A 25,422-nucleotide genomic window follows, 5' to 3' on the forward strand; every position below is an offset into this window, starting at 1 on the left:
AGAATGATGTTTGAACAGTGATTAAACGGTAGATTCTCAAATATTTTTTGAGGTGATAATTCCTGGGTCTGCAGATGTTGATGAGGTTGAACTAGACTTGTTGCAGTTGGGTATGGGAGAGGTGATGGAAAATTGAGTGGGGGTGATGCATGTTGTTTCAGTACTGGATAGGAGGATTTTAAGGAGTGGCAGGCCTGTCAGGTTCCAGAGCAGTATAGTATGGGAACACCAATGCCTTTGAGTGGAAAATCATACAAATAGTGGTGGATTCAGCGCAGTACATCATGGGTAAAACCCTCTCAACCATTGAGCACATCTATGTGAAATGTTGCTGTAGAAAAGCAGTATCCATTATCAAAGATCCTCACCACCCAGGCCATGCTCTTTTCTTGCTGCTGCCATCAGGTGTCTCAGGACTTGTACCACCAAGTTCAAGAATAGATACTACCCCTCAACCATCAGGCTCTTGAGCAAAAGGGGATAGCTACACTCATTCTATTTGTGTTCCCATAACCAATGGTCTCACTTCAAGGACTTTTTATCTTGTTATTTCATGCTCCTTATTTATTGCTATTTATTTATATCTGCATTTGCACAGTTTGTCCATTGATCCTGTTTAAGGTTTCTGTTCTATAGATTTGCTGGGTATGGCCACCAAGAAAGAATCCCAGGGTTGTATGTAGTGACATGTATGTACTCTGATAATAAATTTCACTTTGAAGAGGAAAATGACAAGTAAAAAGTGGGTGGAGTACCTAGATCATTTGGGAGGACATTGCCAAAGTTTATTGATACCGAAGCCAAATAGCTGTGGGATGTGACACACTGGTGGGTCTTTGAATTCTTATGAGTAGAATAAGTGCTTTTTTTTTACATTTGTGGTTTATTAGTTCTTGTCATTTTACGTAATATCAAATCGGAAGTGTTTGTGCCTGAATATGGAATTTGCCCAGAAACACACCTTTTAGCTCACCAATGTCCACACTAATCAGTCCCTTCCTAAAATACCACCTTCCTCTGTCTCCTTCTGTACCTTGGTGGTTTAAGTGTTCATCAGGATACTTTTTGATTCTTACAATAACATCTGCCTCTGCCACCCATTTAAGCAGTACATTCCTTATTCCAACCACCTTCTGGATGGAAAAAGTTCTTTCTCCTCCTTGTCTGGATGTTTTGCATGAATATGAAAGAAGGTTTAGAATATTGCTAAATTTGGTCTTTTATAAACCTTTGAGCTGTAATCCAATCAAATTCCTATCTGGGGACCAAGACATATTGCACTGAGTAATTTGCATGTTTGTTTTTGGTAGTTGTCAAGAACTAGACAAAGAACAGACCATGGCTGGGAAAATTTATTGAAGGAATTCTGATCACAATATGACCAGTCATATATTCAGTGATATAGGAAGTACCTAATAAAATGGCCATTGAATCTGTGTTTGTGTAACCTATCCACTTCAAGGTTCTATATGTTGTGCATTCAGAAATGTTCTTCTGCACACCATTATTGTAATCCATATTTATTTGAGTTATTGTCACCTTCCATGTCAGCTTGAACCAGACTGGCCATTCTCCCTGATCTCATTAACAAGGCATTTTAGCCCACAGAACGAGAGCTCACTGGATGAGTTTTGTTTCTTGCTTCATTATCTGTAAACTCGAGAAACTTGTGTGCAAAAATCCCAAGAGATTAGCAGTTTCTGAGATACTCAAACCACCCTGTCTGGTACCAACAATCATTCCATGGTCAAAGTCACTTGGATCACATTTCTTCCCTGTGCTTATGTTTGATCTGAACTACAACTGAACCTTTTGACTGCCATGCTTTTGTGCATTGAGTTGTTGATACATGATTGGCTGATTAGACATTTGCATAAATGAACAGGTGTATATATGTACCTAAATAAAGTGGTCACTGAGTGTATTATGTTGGTTATTTTTTTCCAGTTATAATCTAACATTTTTATTTGGTTTAATAATTATTATTAATAAGTACACACATTAAGTAAAGAAAACTGGCAACTAAATGCATTTAAGAACATATTTTCCATCAATAATAGTTCACGAATTTATCTTCATATAAATAGCAAATCGTGTGATTTAATTTATCTTTTCATTCTTGTTGCTTAAACACCAAGGTGGTTGGGATATTGAAGAGTGTAGGGGTGATAAAAGGGAAGTTATAGGTGGAAAATGTTGTGAGGTACTTCCGAAGTTAATTCCCTGTTAATGAATAGGGATATTATTCTGAAACATTTTGCAGGGGTGTGGTAACTTAGGCAAAAAGCTGGATAAGGGTAGTGGACAACATGATAGTTTTCTGCTGGTGGAGACATGTGGTGGATCTCCCAGTGGAGTGTAATTAATATAAAGTTCAGAAATTTAAAGTAAGTTAGGCAATGTAGTAAATAGTGACCAAGTTGTTAACAAATATGGGGGAAGTGGAAGGGACAAACGTAGCATTATTAAATGTGAAATAATCCACTATTGGAAAACTGAAATGAAAAGGCTGTGTAATATAAATTATCCTATTTTATGAAGATGAGTACATATCCACAAGTTTTTTGAAGGTGACTGAGAGGTTACAGTATATGGCATACTTGCTTATTAAACAGTAATATTGAAGAAAGGAACAAAGCCATCATGGTAGGTTATTACAAATCATTGATGAGGCCTTTTATGTATTGTGCTCAGAAAGTATGCAATATCAGGGTGAGGGTACTGATATGATTTTTGAACAACTGCAATTGTTGTAAAGCCCAAGGGGAATTCCTTTCGGTTCTCAAAATGACACAGGATTTTAATAGAGCAAAGAAAGGATCAATGGCTTTCTTTGATAAGTGGGTTCATAACTGGGCGTCACATTTAAAATAAGTAGCAAAAGAGCTCGAGGCGGAATAGCAATTTATTGTACACAGGATTAAGATGGAAACTGTTATATAAGAGTGATCACAGGTTCTTCCACAGTGATCTTTCAAGATCTATTGGGCATGTACTTGGAGGGGAAAGAGAGAGGAATTGATAGAAAGAAGAGTAGTGGGAATGGAAAGTCATGGACATTGGCATGAGAGTTTTCAATATTCAATTTCCTATGTGTGCCTCCCCCCCCCAACTGGGTTGGGAAGGTACAGTAGGCTTTTCTTAGAATGTGGGCACAGAGTCTTGAATCTATGCAGGGAGTACTTTTGATCAAAAGAATCAATTTAAATGTCAAAAATGCAAGTTGCCTTTGAGAGTGATGTATCTGATATGGAGCTGGCCAAATTCATTAGGAGGCAAATATAGACAATAGACAATAGGTGCAGGAGTAGACCATTTAGCCCTTCAAGCCAGCACCACCATTCACTGTGATCATGGCTGATCATCTACAATCAGTACCCTGTTCCTGCCTCCTCCCCATATCCCTTCACTCCGCTATCTTTAAGAGCTCTATCTAATGCTTTCTTGAAAGAATCCAGAGAATTGGCCTCCACTGCCTTCTGAGGCAGAGCATTCCACAGATCCACAACCCTCTGTGTGAAAAAGTTTTTTCCTCAACTCCGTTCTAAATGGTCTACCCCTTATTCTTAAACTGTGGCCCCTGGTTCTGGACTCCAATAATAATATAATACAACAAGGTTCAAGAAGTCTTGGCAAAGGTAAAAGAAATGTGTATGAGAAGCAATTATGAATTGTGAAGCAGACCGATGGGACCTTTGGTTGTATTTGTTTGTCCTCACTTTTTCATATATTACTTTTAATAAAGTGATTACACAATGTTATTACTCTAAAAAGATCAATGTTAACAGTATAATTGCGTGCATTGAAGTAGGAAATTGCTTTTTGTCCAGAATCTGTTTCTAGATTGTAAGCCATGTATCACTTCTGTTTCTCCCTCTGCCCTGCCACCTCCTGATCCTCCGGTCCTTCCCCTTCCTTACCTATCCATGTCCCCTTTCCCTTCCTGATCCATCCTCCTATTTCATACACGTTCCAATCTGGTTTGAACTGACATTCATTTGTTTCCCCTCTTCTAATGGTTCCTATTCTCACCTTTATCAGAATGCGGCACTGGCTCTGCTTTATGTTCCTGTCTCTCAGCAGCTGTCTCCCATCATCACACTCTCTCCCCCACCCCCACACTGCCTCTTGCTCTATCTGTGATTGTTTTTCCTTTCTCTAACTCCATCTTCAACCCCTGCCACAATCTTCAACCCCTTTCCTGCTCTCCTCCACAACCTGGCACAACCTGCCCATCATTTCACACCTCTCCTCAGTCCACCTATCACTTCAGAATCCTTTCTTGCTATTCCCCTTCTTTCCTCATTGTTGGTCATCTTGACTGTCCACTCTCGATCTGGATGCAAGAATTTGACCTGAAATAGCTCAGCATGGACTAGATGGGCCGAGGGGCCTGTTTCTATGTGGTCGTGTTTTATGCCTCCTTTTAAAAAAAAAGGCAAAAGTATGAACATGTTCAGAGATGCTGAAAGCTAATTTCGTCTGAGTGACTCTAAAACAGCAGGAACATTTTTTGGAAAACTTACAATTAATTGAGTAACAAATTAATAATTAAAAATAAGTCACTGAAAATTCCCAACCAACCAAACTTGAGTTTTACTCCAATAGAATCAAAAAAATCTAAACAGATGATAACAGATGGTAAAGATCTGATAATACAATCTGCTGAAGGCTGTGGGAAGAAAGAAACTCAATATTTCAGGTCAAATCCTTGCATCCAGATTGAATGGGCAAAGAAGTGGCAGATAGAAAATAGTGTAGGGAAGTGAATGGTCATGCACTTCGGTAGAGGGAATAAAGGTGTAGACTATTTTCAAAATGGGGAGAAAATTCAAAAATCAGAGGTGCAAAGAGAGTTGGGAATCCCACACAAGGGCTCCCTGAAGGTTAACTTGCAGGTTTATTAGTGGTAAGGAAGGTAAATACAATGTTAGCATTAAATTCAAGAGGACTGGAATACAAGAGCAAGCATGAGGCTTTATAAGGCATTCAGACCACACTTGTAGTACTGTGAGCAGTTTACGCTCCCTTACCTAAGAAACTATTTCCTGGCATTGGAGAAGGCCTAGAGGAGGTTCACAATAATCATTCTGGGATTGAAAGGGTTGATGTCTGAGGAGTGTTTGATTGCTCTAGGCTTGTGCTTATAATTGAAATCGATCAAATATTGAAATAGAGTGGATGTGGAGGGGTTGTTTCCTATAGTAGGCGAGTCTAGAATCAGAGGGCATAGCCTCAACAGAAGAACGTCCCTTTAGAACAGAGGAGAGGGAGTTTCTTTTGCCAGAAGGTGGTGAATCTGTGGAATTCATTGCTGAATCATTGAGTACATAGAAGGCAGTGGTTGATAGATTCTTGATTTGTAAGAATGTCAAAGATTCTGGGGAGAAGGCAGGACAATAAATCAGAAGGGGATAAAAAATCAGCCATGATGCTATGGCTGAGCAGGCCCATTGGGCTGAATAACCTGATGCTGCTCCTATGTCTTATGGTCTTGTGCATACAGTTCTCTACTACCCTTGCATTTCATGATTCAGTTTAGTATTTTTATAACTGTTCTCTGCAGACTTTGTACAATTGACTTTATTTCTTACATCCTTCACACACAAGGAGTAAAAATCTTTGTTACGTCTCTGTCTAAATGTGCAATGTGCAATCATAGTAATTTATAATAACTTATAATAAATAGAACAGTCAACGTAATATAGAGTACACTCAGATCAAGCTGTCCCGGAGCTAGTTGGTCCTGGCTTTTATGCTGCGGTACTGTTTCCTGGATGGTAGTAGCTGGAATAGATTGTGGTTGGGGTGACTCGCATCCCCAATGATCCTACAGGCCCTTTTTTACACATCTGTCCTTGTAAATGTCCTGAATCATGGGAAGTTCACAATTACAGATGTGCTGGGCTGTCCGCACCACTCTCTGCAGAGGTACAGTTCTCATACCAGGCAGTGATGCAGCCAGTCAGGATGATCTCAATTGTGCCCTTGTAGAAAGTTCTTTGGATCTGGGGGCCCATACCAAACTTCCTCAACCATCTGAGGTGAAAGAGGCATTGTTGTGCCTTTCTCACCACACAGCTGGTGTGTACAGACCCTGTGAGGACCTTGGTGATATGGATGCTGAGGAACTTAAAGCTGATTTCACTCTCAACCCCAGATCCATTGATGTCACTAGGGGTTAGCCTGTCTCCGTTCCTCCTGTAATCCACAACCAGCTCCTTTGTTTTTGCGACATTGAGGGAGAGGTTATTTTCTTGACACCACTGTGTCAGAGAGATGAGTTCATCCCTGTGGGCCACCTCGTTATTGTTTGAGATAAGGCCAATCAGTATAGTGTCATCGGCAAATTTAATTAGGAGATTAGAGCTATGGGTGGCAACACAGTCATGGGTATACAGGGAGTAAAGGAGGGGACTCAGTACGCAGCCCTGAGGGTTCCTGTATTGAGAGTCAGAGGGTTGGTGGTGAGGGAGCCCACTCTTACCACCTGCTGGCGATCTGACAGGAAGTCCAGGATCCAGCTGCACAAGACAGAGTCAAGGCCAAGGTCTCTGAGCTTCTTGTTGAGCCTGGATAGAACTGTAGTGTTGAATGCTGAACTGTAGTCCAAGAACAGCATTCTCACATAAGCATCCTTCTTCTTCAGATGTGTAAGGATGGTATGTAGAGCAGAGGCTATTGTGTTGTCTGCCGATCGATTGTGTCGATAGGTGAATTTTAGGGGGTCCAGTATAGGTGGTAGCAAGCTGCGGATGTAATCCTTGACCAGCCTCTCAGAGCATTTGCGTATTATTGAGGTGAGTGCGACAGGACGCCAGTCATTCAGGCATGTTACCTTGGTCTTTTTTGGTACAGGGAAAATGGTGGATAATTTGAAGCAGGAGGGCACTCTACACTGGGAGAGGGAGAGATTAAAAATGTCAGTAAACACACCGGCCGGCTGTGCTGCACACATCCTGAGTACTCGCCCTGAGATGTCATCCGGTCCTGCAGCCTTGCGACTGTCCACTCCTTGGAAACATCTGCGTACCTCAGCCTCGGAGATGACCAGGTTGCATCTTTCCTCGGAGGCTCAGAGTTAGCGACATTGAACCGAGCATAAAAGCAATTGAGCTCAACCGGGAGAGAGGCCGCGATGTTGGTGGCTCCACAGCGTTTGGCTTTGAAGTCTGCGATGGTATGCAGCCTTCGCCACAAGTTACATGTGAACCTTGACTCAATCTTGACTTCCTATTGTTAGAAACATGCAAAGTGCTAGCACTATTTAAAGTAATAGTGATCGTCCTTCGCATTTTATAGCTCAGGTGTAATGATTCAAAGACAAATTCAATTTGAATTGTTGCACTTCTGTTTATCTGTGCTAAGGCATTTCTAATTTTTATATTCCTGTTCATCTTTTAAAAATTACAGTTAAGGAATATTATTGTAGCTATCTAATTATTCAAAGTTCAAATTTAATGTCAGAGAAGTGTATACAATATACATGCTGAAATGCTTTTTCTTCGCAAGCATCCACTAAAACAGAGAAGTGCCCTAAATAATGAACGACAGTTAAATGTGAGAGCCCCAAAGTTCCCCCAGCTCCACCCTCCTGCACGTAAGCAGTAGCAAGCAACAATCTCCATCAGCAAAAAAAGCGCATCGATACCATCACCAAGCCCAAGTGTGTGTTAAGCAACAGCAAAGACACAGACCAAAGTTACCCCAAAGGCTTTGCATTTCAGCTGAGATTTGACAAATTACAGGTTTTCTCTCTCTCCCTGGGAAGGGAGAGGGAGGTGTCCCCCCCATTTTCACAGCAAGTGGGAGACATAACAGCAACCAGCTGGTTTACCAGCTGGTTTACAATCTTAAAAGTCCGTTTCGTCACTTTTTCGAGCTCTGTGTCCACAGACGTAAAGACCTTAGGTCTTTGGGCCCACAGCGAAAGATTTTCTGCCCTCCCCAACGACACACGGTGCCGTGACACCGACCCTCGATCCGCCTGTCTTCAGAGCCCCGAGATCTTAGGCTTCCGAGCACAATCGAGATTCTCAGTCCAAACCTTTGGCATGTTGAATAGTGGCCAGTCGTGGAACCCGGAGAATGGGCCCCATTCCCGTAAAGAACCAAAGCCTGCATGTAACTCCAGGTCAGGGTCTTCAAAAGAACCCTGAAAGGGAAATATAAAGATATTAAAGGTGGAAATAGAGCTGTTTCCAAAGATGCAAGCAAAGGAGTTGCCGTTAGGCGCCATCATCACTCCTAAACTCTGCAGTAATCTGGTAAAATAGGCTCTGACTTTGGGAATTTCAATTCTTTGCTTACTTTTTTTAAATACGCTTAATTTTGTGATAAGATATTTGACAGATTTACTTTCAGCATTTCCATTGCCTAAACAAATCACAGCTTTAACAATTAATAACGTGCATGATTATTATTTGGAACTAATGTGAAATTTATGACATTATCTTTTAAATATTATTTTTAGAAAATGTCAAAGAGATCTTCAGCCAAACAATTATTCATCATCATATCCCTTTCAACTGGGATTGTGAGTTTATACGCTTTCATTTTGGATTTGACAGGAAAAAGCACCTCAGCTATTCTGAATTTACACAGTTTTTACAGGCAAGTTACAATTTTTGTAATTCATCTTGAACCTATAGCCAAGCTATTTAAAGTAATCTATGTTTTAAATGTTAATCTATAACAAATCATTTTCCTTACTGCCACAAGCCTAATTTGTTTTTTTTCCTGCTTAATTTGCAGAGTATTTCTAGTATCCTCTATTTTATTTCAGGTTTCTGATGTCTCATTCAACTTTACCTCCAAAAGCACAGCAATCCCTCAGAACTACATTTTGCTTTCATAAAATATAAAGCTACTTTGGTGACCTTAAATTTGGTATATTAACCTTTTGTGCTTAAAATAACATCTTAATCAAAGAATTGGGTTCAGTGCCATTATCACATAACCTTGGGGTTCTCCCATTCATATCATTCAAGGACAGCGGCATTTATCTCACCTCATGCACAAATAAACACTCAAAATGCTGAAAACCTCAAGTGGGGCTTAAAGGAGTATTAGCCAGTGTTATTTTTGGATCAAGACTGCTGAAAAAAGCAACTTATCTCTCCACTTAACTAGGACCTGGCTTTGTTTAATTGGCCGTTAAGTATCCTGTACTTTAATTGTAAAATAACAAAATCACTTGTACATTAGGCTGTGATGCATGGATTTGATAGAAATACTTCATGAATTTGTAATTTCACAAGCATTATCCCCCGCTCCTGTCTTCACTCTCCCCTATTCCTGTCTTGCTCCCTTTACTTATGTGTATGTATCTGTCCCGATCTCACTGCCCGCCTTTCTCCCTATGCCTTGCACTGCTCACCTTGTGCTCTCTATCCTTTATGCTGTTCTGGCTCTCCTCTTCCAGCTCCATTTTATTGATTTTATTTTAACGCTTTTGCCCTTTAATTGTTTTTATTTCTGTCTATTTGTGTGTTCCTCTTTTATTGTATGTGTTGTAGCGTGGATGAAATTACCAGAGAGGCAGTCACTGGTAGATACAAAGCAGCTTCTTTATTTGACACAATAAGGTACAACAGGTATCTACGTACCGAGACGCTTTCTGCAGAAAGGTCTGCTAGCTAAAATGTGGGCTCTATATTTATATGCTAAATACAAAGACAATCGCTACTGTAACATTTACAGACAATGCTTCCTTTTGAAGTTACATACAAACATCACACCTTCGGATTTCATCCTTTCCTTCTGACGCCAACATGTCTGTGTTGGTATCCACAGCCTTTAGTTCAATCCACAATACATTTATTTGGCATTTTACGTGCTAACATAGAAGACAATTAATATTTATAATGTATAGATAAGACTGTCTTCGAAACTACAGCATCAGGCACCAGAAGCATCTGGTATTTACACCTTTTAGGAAGCCTATTGTGGTCGACTCAATCCACAGTCCTTTGTCAAACAGTTAAAATAGAAGTCTGGTGGCCAAAGTCATTTAAGTTTTAACAAATCATCTACCCAAAAAGAAATCCACCCTAACAGTATGATTCCTCGCCTGTATCAGTTTCTTGCCTTTCATTTCTTTTTTGTATTTTATCCTCCCATTCTTCTCTTCTTCATGAGCTCTCTTCTCATTCATTATTAAAAAGAGCTGAATATGAATGAAATGGAATAAGTTAAACAACCTCGATGTATTGATGTGTGGAAAAGTGTTGGTATGGCACACAAGCAAATGCTTTTCATTGTATCTCGGTATATGTGACAACCTTCCAGTTCCAATAAATAGTGAATGTCTCAGATACCAGGAACATAAGGTTAAAATATACATGATGGCACCAAATACAGAAATATCTTTGGAAATTTGTATCATGTTGTAGAAGGTAATGAAAATTTGATATAACTTGAATGAGAGCATCACATCTCTCTCCAAAGAGAAAAAGGAATGACAAGTGCATTTATGTAACGGTGAGTTCTGTGGAGCTAGCAGGAACTTCTTAAGAAAATTGGCTTAAAGATCATTTTTGGTCTGGATGCTACCTTCCTTTTGGAAGTTGATTTCCCCCATTCTCTTTTAATAGTCATTTCCTTGGTGACATTTGTTAGAATTGATGTGATGTATGCAGAAGACAGAGTTATAATTTTTTTGTTGTATTGTTTTTCTTGGCAGTAATGGGTATCACCCCAATGAATAGAGCAAATTTTTTTAATGAAATAATTCAATTTCTTAAAAATAATTGTGTATTTTCATTTTTGCAGGAACTACAACTTGAACATGCAAGGCAAGCTTTTGCACTCAAGGACAAAAACAAGAGTGGCACAATTGTAGCATTAGACTTCAGTGATATCATGGTTACAATTCGTTCACATATGCTCACTCCTTTTGTTGAGGAGAATTTAGTTTCAGTAAGTGAAATAAATTCTTCTCTGAGAAAAGACCTGTAAATTGAAGTTAAATCCTAGATGAAATAACCTGCTGAATAATCCACTGATTGATTGTTCTTTATTAATGAAACCCCACTTAACACTGTTTTCTCAGTATGAGCTTTTATTCCGTTTTCAACTTGAAATAGAATATTAGTTTGTTTTAAAAGTTGTCATATTCAGGAAGAATATGCCATAAATTGTTACATTGTTTGTTGCTTCATTCTCTGGTCTTCCAGTATGGTAATCTGCTGCCAAAGAGATTATGCTTTGAATTGCCAGCATTTGTATGAATTGGGGGATACACACAAGCATGTGGAGAATTCAGATTCTTGTTTTGTGTTAGTCACAATGATCAATTTCTAAAGACACATGAAATTTAACATAATGGACAACCCTGGCATTTCACAAGATGAACAGCTGCATTCCACGCAGTAACTATTCATTTCATATGGTTGGGTTAACTTCAGCCTTGGTTCTTGATTGAAATTTTGCATAACCAGTAGCATCAAATGTTGATTTATTTTAAACAACTGAAATAGTTTAATTGATCACAATTTTCTAAATTAACATCATCAACTTCAACTCTAGTCAAAAATATAACAAACCTTTAGACAGGAGTAGAATAGGTTTCACGTTAATATTCTGTATGAATAATCATCACCACTGGTATACTGTTTAAATATTGGAAGTAATTTTAAACTTCTTGCTTCAGCTTTTTGAGATTTAGAATTTAATGGTTACTACAAGTATCAATATGATTGGTCTAAAAGGATTTTCTTTGCTGAGGAAATGCTGATGAAGATTTCCAGAACTTGTGGATTAGTTGGCATTTAATGAAGCTTTGAATACAGGAAAGCAAAGTAACAAAATAATGCCCACTTTTCTTGAATATTCAGTTAATTTGGTAATGTTGACAGATTAATGTATAGAGATTAAAAACACGTGTTATTTCCCTTGAGATTTTTCTGATTAATTGCAAATAGTTTGAGATTGTCACATCTTTTGACAGGAATTTATAAAGCTGTATTTATGCAGCTTTGAATATAGTGGAATTGGATGCCTCCTACTCAACTCCTAGTTGTCACATTTCATGGTGCATAAGGATAAATAGTATTGTTTCTATTATTTACTCTTTTCATACCTGTTTATTGTGTGGTTGGTATTTGATGTATCGCGTTAGATATGAAAGTGGTCAAAGTTCTTCTCTGTCATCCTTTTGTTTAGTTATATTATTTGTGTTCTTTTGCCCTTTTCTTTTGTCCTCTACTCCTGACAGTACTTCATATTCTCTGTACAGCAGCCAGCATCAATCCTACTCAAGCAATCGCTGCTGTTTCTTAAGCTTGTGAGCGTTGGCAGGCTCTTCTAAAATGGTGTTAAAGCTGAAAGGTCATTACAGGTTCTCTCTGAACAGCAATTAGTGAGAATCTTGACAGCTTTTCAACTCTTACGAGTTTATCTTCCATTATACTTAGTTATTTAATGTTATTCAATGCAAATTTTAAAAAAAACCTGCTGGAAATTTGGAACAAAATACTAGATATTTCAGACACTTGTGGAAAGAAAATAGAGATAATGTTTCAGGTTACCATTTGTTCAGAACAGTGATTATTTACCTGAAAGATTGACCCTGTTTTTCTTGCTTTACAAATACTGTTACCCCATGAGTAATTCCAGAACTTTCTCTTTTTATTTGTACTCTCTGTTGGAGCACACTGCAGGACTCATTTCTATGAAAAAGTTTTTAAGTTTAAAAAAAGTGAAGATGATGGAATCTAAAACTAAAACAGAAAATGCTGGAAAATTTCAGCAGTCCTTCAAGCATTTCACTGGATCACCATGAGCATAATGTGAAAATGATATAAGATCTTGTCTCCTACCCTATCCTTATGATCCTTGATTTGAATATATTTGAGAGTTCAGACATCACATTTTAATTGGATGGGGAATTCCAGCAAAATTCCTCCTTGTCTCATTCTTAAATAGGTGCCCCCTCGTTCTGTATTTAATACAGCATTTAATCTGTCAAAACCCCAGGAATACTTCAGTAAAATTAGCTCTCATTCTTCTAAACCTTGATGAATGCAAACCCTACCTGTTCAGTCTTTTTTCTTAAAACCATCTCTCCATACCAAAATCATTGCAGTGAACCTTCTCTGAAGTGCCTGCAATGAATACATATCTTTCTGAAAACGGGACAAAATCTGTACATAGTGCTTCAAATGTAGGACGCACATTCAGTACTATGCAGAAGTATTAGGCTTATGTAAAAAAATTTGTGAAGTAAAGAAGCTTTCTAAAAAATTTACTATAAAGAGCAATAAGAGGTAAAAGCACTAAATCAAATCAATATTTGTTGTGACCACCTTTTTCCTTTAAAACTACATCAGTTTTCTTGGGTACACTGTCATTCAGCTTTGTAAGAAAATCAATTGGTAGGTTGTTCCAAGCATCTTGGAGAACTTGCCACAGTTCTTCTACAGACTTTAGTTGTCTTGCTTGCTTCTGTCTCTCTAGATAATTCTAGGCAGCCTCAATGATGTTGACATCAGGGCTCTGTTGAGACCATACCATCTGTTGCAGAACTCTTTGTTCTTCTTTTTGCTTAAAATACTTGTCTGTGACTTTGGCCGTGTGTTTGGGGTCATTGTCCTGCTGCAAAATGAAGTTGGGACTGATCGGACACTTCCCTGATGGCATTGTATAATAGATGAGAATTGGCTTGTACTTTTCAGCATTGAGGATTCTGCTAATTCTGACCAGGTCACCAACTCCATTTGCAGAAATGCAGCCCCCAACTTGCAGGGAACCTCCATTGTGTTTCACTGCTGGCTGCAGACACTCATTCACATTGCGCTCTCCAGCTCTTCAGCTCTTCTACATAACAAACTGCCTCCTGCTTGAACCAAAAATTTCAAATTTCGACTCATTAGTCCGGAGCACTTGCTGTCATTGCTCTTGTGTTTATGTGCATAGGCAAGTCTCTTGGCCTTGTTTTCACTTCAGAGGAATGGCTTTTTGGTAGCAACTCTTCCATGAAGACCACTTCTGACAAGACTTCAAAGCAACACACGCAAAAGGCTGGAGGAGCTATGGAAATGAGTAAACAGTCAATATTTCAGGCTGAGAGCCTCCTTCAGGACTGGAAAGGAATAAAAAGGTGGGATGGGGGAGGAGGCTAGCTGGAAGGTGATAGGAGAAATCATTTGGGTGTGAAAGGTAAAGGGCTGGAGAAGGAGGAATCTGATAGGGGAGGAAGAGTGGACCATAGGAGAAAGGGAAAGAGGAGGGGACCTAGGGGAAAAGGATAGTCAGGTGAGAAGAGGTAAAAGGCCAGAGTGGAAAATGGAGGAAGAAAGGAGGAGGAGAGAAAAATTTATTTTACCTGATGGAGAAACTGATATTCGTGCCATCAGTTTGGAGGCTATTCAGGTGGAATGTAAGGTGCTGCACCTCTGCTCTGAGGGTGGCCTCATCTTGGCACAAGAGGAGGCCATGGACCGATACGTTAGAACGGAAATAGAAGTCAGAATTAAAATGTTTGACCACTGGGAAGTTCCGCTTTTGGCGGATGAAGTGGAGATGCTCAGTGCTACTCCAGATTGTAGAGGGGTTGGATTTGGGTTCCAGTGGTTTCTGTGGGTTCAAAGCCAGTAGACATTGTTGGACTACTAATGGTTTAAAAGGGATGTCAGTTTGATGTATGTCTCGCTTGCTGCAGTCAGCTGCATGCCCACTCTTTCTCTTCCTCAACCTCGCTTGCTTCTTTGGGCTTCTTCAGAAGAGCTTGGACAGCGCATCTTGAAACTCCTGTGTGCCACAAAACTTCTGCTTGGGAGAGACCTTGCTGATGCTCTGTGGAGGCCAAACCATCTGTTGCAGAACTCTTCGTTCTTTTTGCTGAAAATAGTTCTTTGTGACCTTGGTTGTATGTTTGAAATCATTTTGCTAACAATGCTTGTATCTATACTCGGTTAAACTGTCACATCTACCACACCCTCAGCTTTTTGTTTTGGTTGTCCTTCACCCAATTTGATTCCTTCTACACCGTTTTCTGTTTGAGTTAACCAGTTTAGTTCATTCAGCTTATTATCATTGATCATTAGCACCTGTTTGTTATCTTTGTTTAATCATGCACTGGGCTATATACCTCTTGTCTTTTCCTATCACCCCAGGAGTCTCCGCATGCTACACATCATTCTCTGCAGCTTCTGCTATTTCCAAAGGGATCCTACCATTAAACATATTTTTACCTCTTCCCCTCTCTCTGCTTACCACAGGAATTGCTCCCTCTGTGATTTCCCCTGTCCATTCTTTCCTCGCTACTAATCTCCCTCCCGGTACTTATCCCTGCCAGCAACCAACGAGCTGCAGTTCTTCTAGCTGCGGCAACACTTCACCTGTGAATCTGCTGGGGTAATCTGTTGTGCCTGGTACTCCCAATGCAGCCTCCTCTACATTGGTGACACGCATTGTATATTAGGGCAAACACGAGGAATTCTGCAGATGCTGGAAATTCAAGCAACACACATCACTCCATTCTCCCGCCACCCCACTAGGAATAGGGTCCCCCTTGTCCTCACCTACCACCCCACCAGCCTCCGGGTCCAACATATTATTCTCCGTAATTTCCTCCCCTCCAACGGGATCCCACCACTAAGCACATCTTTCCCTCCCCTCCCCCCCCCCCCCCCGCTTTCTGCAGGGATCGCTCCCTACGCGACTCCCTTGTCCATTCATCCCCCCCAATCCCTCCCCACCGATCTCCCTCCTGGCACTTATCCTTGTAAGCCGAACAAGTGCTACACATGCCGTTACACTTCCTCCCTTACCACCATTCACAGCCTCAGACAGTCCTTCCAGGTGAGGCGACACTTCACCTGTGAGTCGTCTGGGGTGATATACCGCGTCCGTTGCTCCCGAGGTGGCCTTCTGTATATTGGAGAGACCCGACGCAGACTGGGACATCGTTTCGCTGAACACCTACGCTCTGTCCGTCAGAGAAAGCAGGATCTCCCAGTGGCCACACATCTTAATTCCACGTCCCATTCCCATTCTGATATGTCTATCCACAGCCTCCTCTACTGTAAAGATGAAGCCACACTCAGGTTGGAGGAACAACACCTTATATTCTGTCTGGGTAGCCTCCAACCTGATGGCATGAACGTTGACTTCTCAAACTTCCGCTAATGCCCCACCTCCCCCTTGTACTCCATCTGTTATTATATACACACATTCTTTTTCTCTCTCTCCTTTTTCTCCCTCTCTCCCTTTTCTCCCTCTCTCCCTCTGTCCCTCTCACTATACCCCTTTGCCCATTCTCTGGGTTTTTTCCCCCCTCCCCCTTTTCTTTCTCCCTAGGCCTCCTGTCCCATGATCCTCTCGTATCCCTTTTGCCAATCAACTGTCCAGCTGTTGGCTCCATCCCTTCCCCTCTTGCCTTCTCCTATCATTTCAGATCTCCCCTCCCCCTCCCACTTCCAAATCTCTTACTAGCTCTTCCTTCAGTTAGTCCTGACGAAGGGTCTTGGCCCAAAATGTCGACTGTACCTCTTCCTAGAGATGCTGCCTGGCCTGCTGCGTTCACCAGCAACTTTGATGTGTGTTGCTTGTATATTGGGGGTCCTCTTCTTCGAGTACCTCCACTCGATCCACCAAAAGTGGAACTTCCCGATGGCCAATCATTTTAGTTCAGATTCCCATTCACTTCCCATATGTTGCTCCATGCTCTCCTCTTGTGCAACAATGAGGTTTCCCTCAGGGTGGAGAAGCAATACTATATAATTCATCTGGATAGCCTCCAACCTAATGGCATGAATATTGATTTCTCCTTCTGGTAATAAAAATCCCTTCCCTCTCCCCTCTTCTATTCTCCACTCTGGGGCTCTTCTCACCTGCTTATCACCTCTCTTTGGGTCCCCCCCCCTTCCCTTTTTCCTGTGGTCCACTCTCCTCTCCTATCACATTCCTTCCTCTCCAGCCCTTTACCTTTCCTACCCACCTAACAGTTTCTAGCTACCCTCCTTCCCCACCCCCCACCATTTTATTCTCGCATCTTCCCTGTTCCTTTCCAGTCCTGAAGAAAGGACTCACTGTCAACTGTACTTTTTTTTCCATAGATGCTTCCTGGCCTGCTGAGCTTCCCCAGCATTTTGTGTGTGTTATCTGTTTTATCATATTTCCTTCCAAAATGAAAAACCTCATGTTTTTCACATTACTTTCCATTTAGAAACTTCACATTATGAATTGCCTCCTTAAATGTTTCCAATTAATTGTCTAACTTGTTACTTGGTAATCTATATTCCCTTTCAACTTTATCTAATTCTATCTATATATTGCTTTTATCTTTTAACACAGTTGATAGAAGTTGAAGTTTCTCACTCACATGTTCTATCCTGCTATGATCACCATGACCTTGGGTGATCGTGTACTCTGAAGTTACACTTGCCTCATTATGTGTTGCTAAATTTAAAATTCACACATTGCTTTAGGAGCATAATGCTTTGGGAAATTATCTTCAATACACCCTGTGATTTATTGTTGCTGTTTTCTATATGTTGGTATACGTAGTGCACCGGTTTATTATGTTATGCAAAACAATATTAAATACTTTGCATTTCATCTGAAACCAGAATTTAATAAATGCAACTCGATGTGCAAACAGCCAATGTATTGGTATGTTCGCTTGCTGTAACCTGGCTAAATCCGATCTGGAGTATGAGAAGTCCTGCTATTGGCTTCTTTAGAGACTTATTGGAAGTTCGTGTGGATAGTCAGAGGCTTTTTCCCAGGGCTGAAATGGTTGCCACAAGAGGACACAAGTTTAAGGTGCTGTGGAGTAGATACAAAGGAGATGTCAGGGGTAAGTTTTTTTACACAGAGAGCGGTGAGTGGGTGGAATGGGCTGCTGGCAATGGTGGTGGAGGCGGATATGATAGGGTCTTTTAAGAGACTTTTGGATAGGTACATGGAGCTTAGAAAAATAGAGGGCTGTAGGTAAGCCTAGTAATTTCTAAGGTAGGGACATGTTCGGCACAACCTTGTGGGCCGAAGGGCCTGTATTGTGCTGTAGGTTTTCTATGTTTCTTTAGTAATAACTGACACAGTTTGAGGATCTTGATGCTAGTTTTCAGGGAATGTGAGTAATCATCCAGGTCAGGGACGTTTAATGTCAGGTTATGCCTGTGTTGTTAAAGTTTTCTTCACTTTTGGAAAGAAAGAACACTGGTCTGGAGTGACATGGGTGCTTTTGGGATGTAAGAATTTGTAGAAAGATCTTACTAAGGTAGATGCTTGATATTTTGGTCACTTAGAGGAACTAGCAGTAATTGTCTTGAGGGTGATCATGACAGTCTTGAATCAAAGTAGACCTATTTAGCTCTCTTAACTCCAGTTCTACTTATTATTTATCTCAGTAACCTATAATACATGTTCCCAAACATCACCACCACTGAATGCTATCAAATCACACAATCCTCTGCACGCAGTTGCTACTAACTGCTTTTGCCTAAAGCCTGCTAATGAAATCTTCATTTCTAATTGTGTTTTGAGTTTTAATAACAATTAAGGTAGTAACTACGTTCATGAAATGTGCTCGCAAAGTTAGCCATCTCTGCTTACTGGCTAGGGCCACACTTATCTGGAGCAAATTCTCTGGCAGCAGCTTCCAGAGCAGTCAGGTGTAAAATGACAGGCAGAACACTGCTGACCTTCTGACCATGTGTGCTTCAACATGGCAGGGCCAGCATAAGCCTTGGCCAAATATATGCATGTGGATAACTCTGACATTAGCAAACATTTAAAACCTTTAAAAGCTAATTCTGTTATCAAAAGAAAAATGGATGGTAAAGAACAACAGTAACTGACTTTCACTGCACTCTGTCCAATATGGTGATACAACTCTCTCAAGGACAGTAATGCTGGCAGTTCACAGCATTGGTAGCATTTCTGAGGAAAAAGAAAGGCATTAATTTAAAACTAGAACTATAATTGCACAATATGCTGTAACAGTCACATAGTTTAATGTATTAAATTAAGACCATAAAATATAGGAGCCGAATTAGGCCATTGAGTCTGCTCTACCATTTCATCATGGCTGATCCAATTTTTCCTCTCAATCCCTATCTCCTGCCTTCTCCCCGTATCCCTTCATGCTCATCAAAAATCTCAACCTCTGCTTTAAATATACATACAGACTTGGCCTCCACAGCTGCCTCTGGCAAAGAATTCCACAGATTCGCCACTCTCTAGCTGAAGTTGTTCCTCATCTCTGTCCTAAAAGGACAACCCTTTATTCTGAGGCTGTGTTCTCTGATCGTAGACTCTCCTGCCATAGGAAACATCCTCTCCACACCCACTCCATCAAGGCCTTTCACTATTTGATGGGTTTCAATGAGCTCACCCCTCATGTTTCTGAATTCCAGTGAATACAGGCCCGGAGCTATCAACTGCTTTTCATATGTCAAGCCATTCAATCCTGGAATCATTTTCATGAACTTCCTTTGAAACCTCTCTAGATTCAGTACTTCCTTTCTAAGATAAGAGGCCCAAAACTGCTCACAATCTTCCAAGTCAGGCCTCAACCGTGCCTTATAAAGTCTCAACATTACATCCTTGCTTTTATATTCTTGTCCTCTTGAAATGACTGCTAACGTTGTATTTGCCTTCTTCACCACAGACTCGACCTGCAAATTAACCTTTAGGGAATCCTGCACAAGGACGCCCAAGTCCCTTTAGACCTCAGTTTTTGTATTTCTCTCTATTTAGAAAATAGCCGTTTCATTTCTTCTACCAAAGTGCATGACAGTACACATCCCAACACACTATTCCATTTGCCGTTTCTTTGCCTAATATGCCTGTTCATCTGTAGCCTCTACTTCTTCAAAGCTACCTTCCCCTCCACCTGTTGTCATATCGTCTGAAAACTTTGTAACAAAGCTATCAATTCCATCATCCAAATCATTGACATATAACATAAAAGGAATTGGTCCCTACACAGACACCTGTGGAACACCACTAGTCACTGCCAGTCAACCAGAAAAGGCTTCCTTTATACCCACTTATTGCCTCCTGCCAATCAGCCATTGCTTTAACCATGCTAGAATCTTTCCTGTAATACAATGGGCTCGTAGCTTGTTAAACAACCTCACGTGTGGCACCTTGTCAAAATCCAAGTGCAGAACATCAACCGATTCTCCTTTGTCTATCCTGCTTCTTTTGTCAAAGAATTCCACCAGATTTGTCAGGCAAGATTTTCCTTTGAGGAGATCATGCTAACCAAGGCCTGTTTTATCATGTGCCTCCAAGTACCCTGAGACCTCATCCTTAATAATCACCTCCACATTTGACCACTGAGGTCAGACTAACTGGCCTATAGTTTCCTTTCTTCTGCCTCTCTCCCTTTTTGAAGTGTGGAGTGACATTTGCAATTTTCCAGTCTTCTAGAACCTTGAAATTTGAACTTTGATCCTTGAAAGATCATTACTATTGCCTCCACAATCTCTTTAGTCACCTCTTTCAGAAATCTGGTCCAGGTGATTTATCTACCTTCAGGCCTTTCATTTTCCCAAGAATCTCCTCTCTAGTTATGGTAACTGAACATACTTCATGCCCCCTGACACCTGGAACTTCCACCATACTGCTAGTGTCTTCCACGGTGAACACTGATCACAACACTTATTCAGTTCATCTGCTATTTCGGTGTTCCCCCATTACTACCTCTCCAGCATTGTTTTCCAGCACTCGGATATCCATTCTTGCCTCTCTTTTACACTTTATATATCTGAAGAAACTTTTGGTATCCTCTTTAATATTATTGGCTAGTTTACTTTTGTATTCCATCTTTGCACTCTTAGTGACTGTTTTAGTTGCCTTCTGTTGGTTTTTGAAAGTTTCCCAATCCTCTTAACTTCCCACTAATTTTTGCTTTATTATATGCCCTCCCTTTGGCTTTTATGTTGGCTTTGACTTCTCTTGTTGTTAACAGTTGTTAACACTGTTGTGTTAACTTTCCTTGAGAATACTTTTTCCTCTTTGGGATGTAAATATCATCTGCTATTCGAATTGCTTCCGGAAATTCCAGCCATTGTTGCCCTCATGCCATCCCTGCCAGTGTTCTTTTCCATTCAGTTCTGGCCAGCTCCTCGCTCATGTCTCTGTAATTCCCTTTACTCCACTGTAACACTGATACATCTGACTTTAACTTATGATCACTTTTCCCTAAGGGTTCTCTTACCTTCAGCGCTCTAATCAATTCTGGTTCATTGCACAATATCCAGTCCAGAATAGTGGGTCCTTTAGTGGGCTGAACCACAAGCTGCTCTAAAAAGCCATCTCGTCAGCACTCTAGAAAATCCCTCTCCTGTAATCCAGCACCAGCGTGATTTTCCCAAACTACCTGCATATTGAAGTCCTCCATGCCTATTATAACTTTGGCATGCATTTTCTATCTCCCTTTGTAATTTGTAGACCACATCCTTATTACTGTTAGGAGCTTTTTTTTTGCAACTTCCATCAGTGTCTTTTTACCCTTGCCGTTCTTTAGCTCTATCCACAATTATTCAACACGAATACAAATTAACTGTGCCATTTGAGATGAGAAAAATTATTATGGCAACAACTGATTTACTGATAATGTATGTGACACAATACATTCTCAGTATTAACACTTTTATATTAAAATCCATCATGAATATGAGCTGCATATCCTAATCTGAAATCCAAGCAGTAATTAAACTGAATTGCCTGAGACATTTAAAAGGATTTGCTAATATAATGGGTCTATATTATATGGTATAATACTCTGATAATTTAGAATTTTTATCACTTTTAGTTGAGCAGCATTAATAGTGATTTCTCAAAGTTATTTTTTTGCAGCTATTTAAAACAAGACTATTCTTTTTATTCAACAGGTAGCAGGTGGAACTAGTTCTCATAATGTCAGCTTTTCTTATTTCAATGCTTTCAACTCTTTGTTGAATAATATGGAACTGATTAGGAAGATATACAGCACTTTGGCAGGCACAAGAAAAGATGTGGAGGTTACTAAAGGTAAAAACATTCTTTGATTTCCCTCCTCCAGACAAGTGAAAATGCAGTAAATTTACAATGGAAAGGATGGGAAAAATCAGGGGACATGTTAAATATGAAGACATCCAGTTGATAGGTTAATAAGGGCAGTAAGAGAGAAAGAATGTCAATAAAGAACTTAAATACTTCGAATAAGAGCAGCTGGAGAAAGAAAACATAAACCTAAAAGAATCTTAAAACTGCAGGAGAAACTAAATGATTTTGTCCTGTGCAGTTTTACTAAATAAACCCTATACAATGACATGGGTCCTACTTGATAATATGCCAAAATATCATTGTTACTTCACAACTTTAGATCATTCATGAACCTGCAGTTGTTCTCAGTATGAACTTGAACAATCTGGTCCCAGCACAGGTACTCATGCTAAATTAAATTTAAGTCTAATTTACTTGCAAAATATATTATAGAAGAACTTTGAAGTCGATGACTTTGGAAAATTGGGTTTTGGCTATTTTTATAGCATTTGTTTTAGAATTGTTGTCATTGTAGCACTAGACAGATAAACTGGTGTATCTCCCTCACTATCCTGAGTGTCCTCTTTCACTAGAGAGTCAAATCGTGTAGCCACGTAAATATCATGGCTACAAGGGAAGATCAGAAGTTGATGCAGCAAATGACTCACCTCCAAACACCACCATGCTTTTCCATCATCCACAAGGCACAAATCAGGAGCAGTGCCACCGTTATAAAAGACATTGATGCTATCTGGGACAAAGTAACCTGATTGTTTAGCATCCCATAAATCACCCTAAGCTTTGATTATCCACTGTATATTATCCACAAAATGTATTGCAATTACTCATCCAAGTTACTTTGATAGCACCTTCTGAAAAGGAGTAGGTTCATGGCTCTGTACCCAATTGCAGGTTTCCCAACTTCTTGCAAACTTGAAAATGTACCATTGCTTCTTTAATTTCATTTCATACCACGGAGGGCTGTGCTTTCTTGGTTTCAGGAAGAGTTTTATCCCAAATGCTAATTACTTTTATCTGTACTATGTGCTATGTTTGTCATTGGAAATGACCTATATAATCTTTATTTTCTTTTGAAATTTAGAGGAGTTTTCTCATGCTGCTAATAAATTTGGGCAGATTACACCCCTGGAAGTTGATATCCTTTTCCAGCTTGTGGCTCTGTACAGTCCAACCGGGTAATGTATTTTTTAAATGGAAGGATATTTTTTAATTTTTTAGTTTGATATTCATTTGTTTCACTTGAATGTATGGTAACCTTGGTGGATGATAACAAAATAAGTTGTATTTAGATATCAATTACAATTAAAATCTTAACTCTTAAGTAGCAAAAAAAATCTTTCTCTGATCAAATTTGTTCTGTGTTATAATTATTGCAGCAAAACAAAGATAAGACATATTGAGCTCAGTGTGTGTTACACTTTTAATACCTGGGTTTTGTCTTCAGACGAGTCTCTCTGGCAGATATTGAAAGAATAGCACCATTGGAGGAAGGAGCCCTACCCTATAACCTGGCTGAAATCCAGAGGCAGGTAAGAGGCAAATTGAGATGAATACAGTTGCTTAACAATATTGATGGAGAATATTAAAAGGACAGCAAAATTATGAATTTATACTGCTGGTATTTTATAAAGCCTTGGAATTGCATTTCTTAATTTGCTCTGAGTAAATGACTGTGAATATTCTGAAATCCTTGGTCATTTTGTTTTGAAGCTTGCATCAGCATTTGAATGGTTTCATTCAAATAATGGCATGCATTAAAAGCTAATATGCAATCCATGCAAAGACTTATTAGGGAAAATAACAGGATGATTTAGAATAAGAATTTAAACAAAACGTTTTTGGATGTTGGGAAAGGGAAGATTGGACAGAAGAGTAGATGGATGAGAAAGGAGAGCAAGAAATGGCGTTGAATCAAGGGAGTCTAAGTTTGCTGGAGAAGAGTGAAGATTAGAGAGCGGGGAAAGCAGATGACTGGTGGCAGGCAGGAAATGCAGGCAAAACCTGGCTGGGAGAAAGCAAAGTGAGGGAGAAACTTTGGGTTGAGTGTCTGTGAGTGTAACAAGTTTGTACTAGCCATGGAATTTTTCCTTCATAAAATTGTATGTTGTCAGTAGAGGGTTTAGCTGAACATAGTCCTGTATCGGTTGTGTATTTATCAAGGAATTAAGGTTATTCTGAAACCCGGATAAACATTAGAGAAGAATGCAGCCTCTTTTGAGGAGAGTAATGAGCCAACCATAAAAGGTTTAAGTCTGGTTGTTAGTCCCAGTTATCAGATGAAATAAAAACAGTAACTGAGTCCACATGAGCAAATGAGCAGAATTGCTGTAATAACAGCAAAATGAGTTATGATTCAAAGTAAGTGTTCTAACATGTTCAGTCAATTTAACCATTCAGACTTGCAGCAAATTGAGAATTTCATTGTTGCATCTCCACATTTTGACATAACTTCCTCTGGCAATGAAAGATAATTATGTGTTACTTTTGGAATGAAGTTTGGAAACATTAGATATTAACTAGCTTGTATGTATTCCCATAGGCCCTGGTGTTAGCACGTTATTTTGCATGTTCTTTTCAATTTTGCAGTTTTCAGTGCCTTATTGGTTTAAATTCAGTGGATGCTGTAAGCATTTATGGAGAAATGCAGATACTCTCGTTTTTTTTTCTTTTGGATCTATGTTTCTGCAGTTTCTTTACAATTTTCAGCTGCAGGGAAGTGCACTTTTAGAACAAGGTAACTGAGGAAAGTTATAGAGTCATAGAAAAGTACAGGACAGAAACAGGCCCTTTGGCCCACTTAGTCCATGCTGATCCATTTAAACTGCCTAGTCCCATCGACCTGCACCCAGACCAAAGTCCTTCATACCCCTGCTATCCATGCACCACTTGCGCTGGCAGCTTGTTCCACACTCTTGAGTGGAGAAGTTTCCCTTCATGTTCCCCTGAAACTTTTCACATTTCATCCTTGACCCGTGACCTCTAATTGTAGTCCCACCCAACCTCAGTGGAAAAAGCCTGCTTGCCATACCCTTCACAATTTTCTATACCTCTTTCAAATCTCCCCTCAATTTTCTGCATTCCAAGGAATAAAGTCCTAACCTATTCAATCTTTCCGTATAACTCAGGCTTCCAGTTCTTGCGACATCTTTGTAAATTTTCTCTGTACTCTTTCAACCTTATTGGAGGTAGATGACCAAAACTGCACGCAGTACTCCAAATTAGGCCTCACCAACATCTTATACAACTTTGACATAACATCCCATCTCCTGTACTCACTACTTTGATTTATGAAGTCCAGTGTGTCAGAAGCATTCTTTAGGACCCTATTCCTACTCACCTGTGCTGCCACTTTCAAAGAAATTGTGGACCTGTACTCCCTGATCCCTTTGTTCTACCACACTCCTCAGTGCTCTACGT

At 39.9% G+C, this 25,422-nt stretch overlaps 1 protein-coding gene across 2 annotated transcripts in view; it reads left to right on the forward strand.

Annotated features, from left to right (window-relative positions):
* Positions 1-25,422, forward strand: part of slc25a12 (solute carrier family 25 member 12) — a 95,973-nt gene that overhangs the window by 24,599 nt on the left and 45,952 nt on the right. For both annotated transcript variants that reach the window (XM_072261879.1, XM_072261880.1), the window contains exons 5-9: positions 8,474-8,613; positions 10,774-10,920; positions 21,852-21,990; positions 23,087-23,180; positions 23,450-23,534. In XM_072261879.1, coding sequence (XP_072117980.1) covers positions 8,474-8,613; positions 10,774-10,920; positions 21,852-21,990; positions 23,087-23,180; positions 23,450-23,534 — 605 coding nt within the window. The remainder of the gene's footprint in view (positions 1-8,473; positions 8,614-10,773; positions 10,921-21,851; positions 21,991-23,086; positions 23,181-23,449; positions 23,535-25,422) is intronic.

Source organism: Mobula birostris, chromosome 6 (assembly GCF_030028105.1).
Source record: "Mobula birostris isolate sMobBir1 chromosome 6, sMobBir1.hap1, whole genome shotgun sequence".
Taxonomy (NCBI): domain Eukaryota; kingdom Metazoa; phylum Chordata; class Chondrichthyes; order Myliobatiformes; family Myliobatidae; genus Mobula; species Mobula birostris.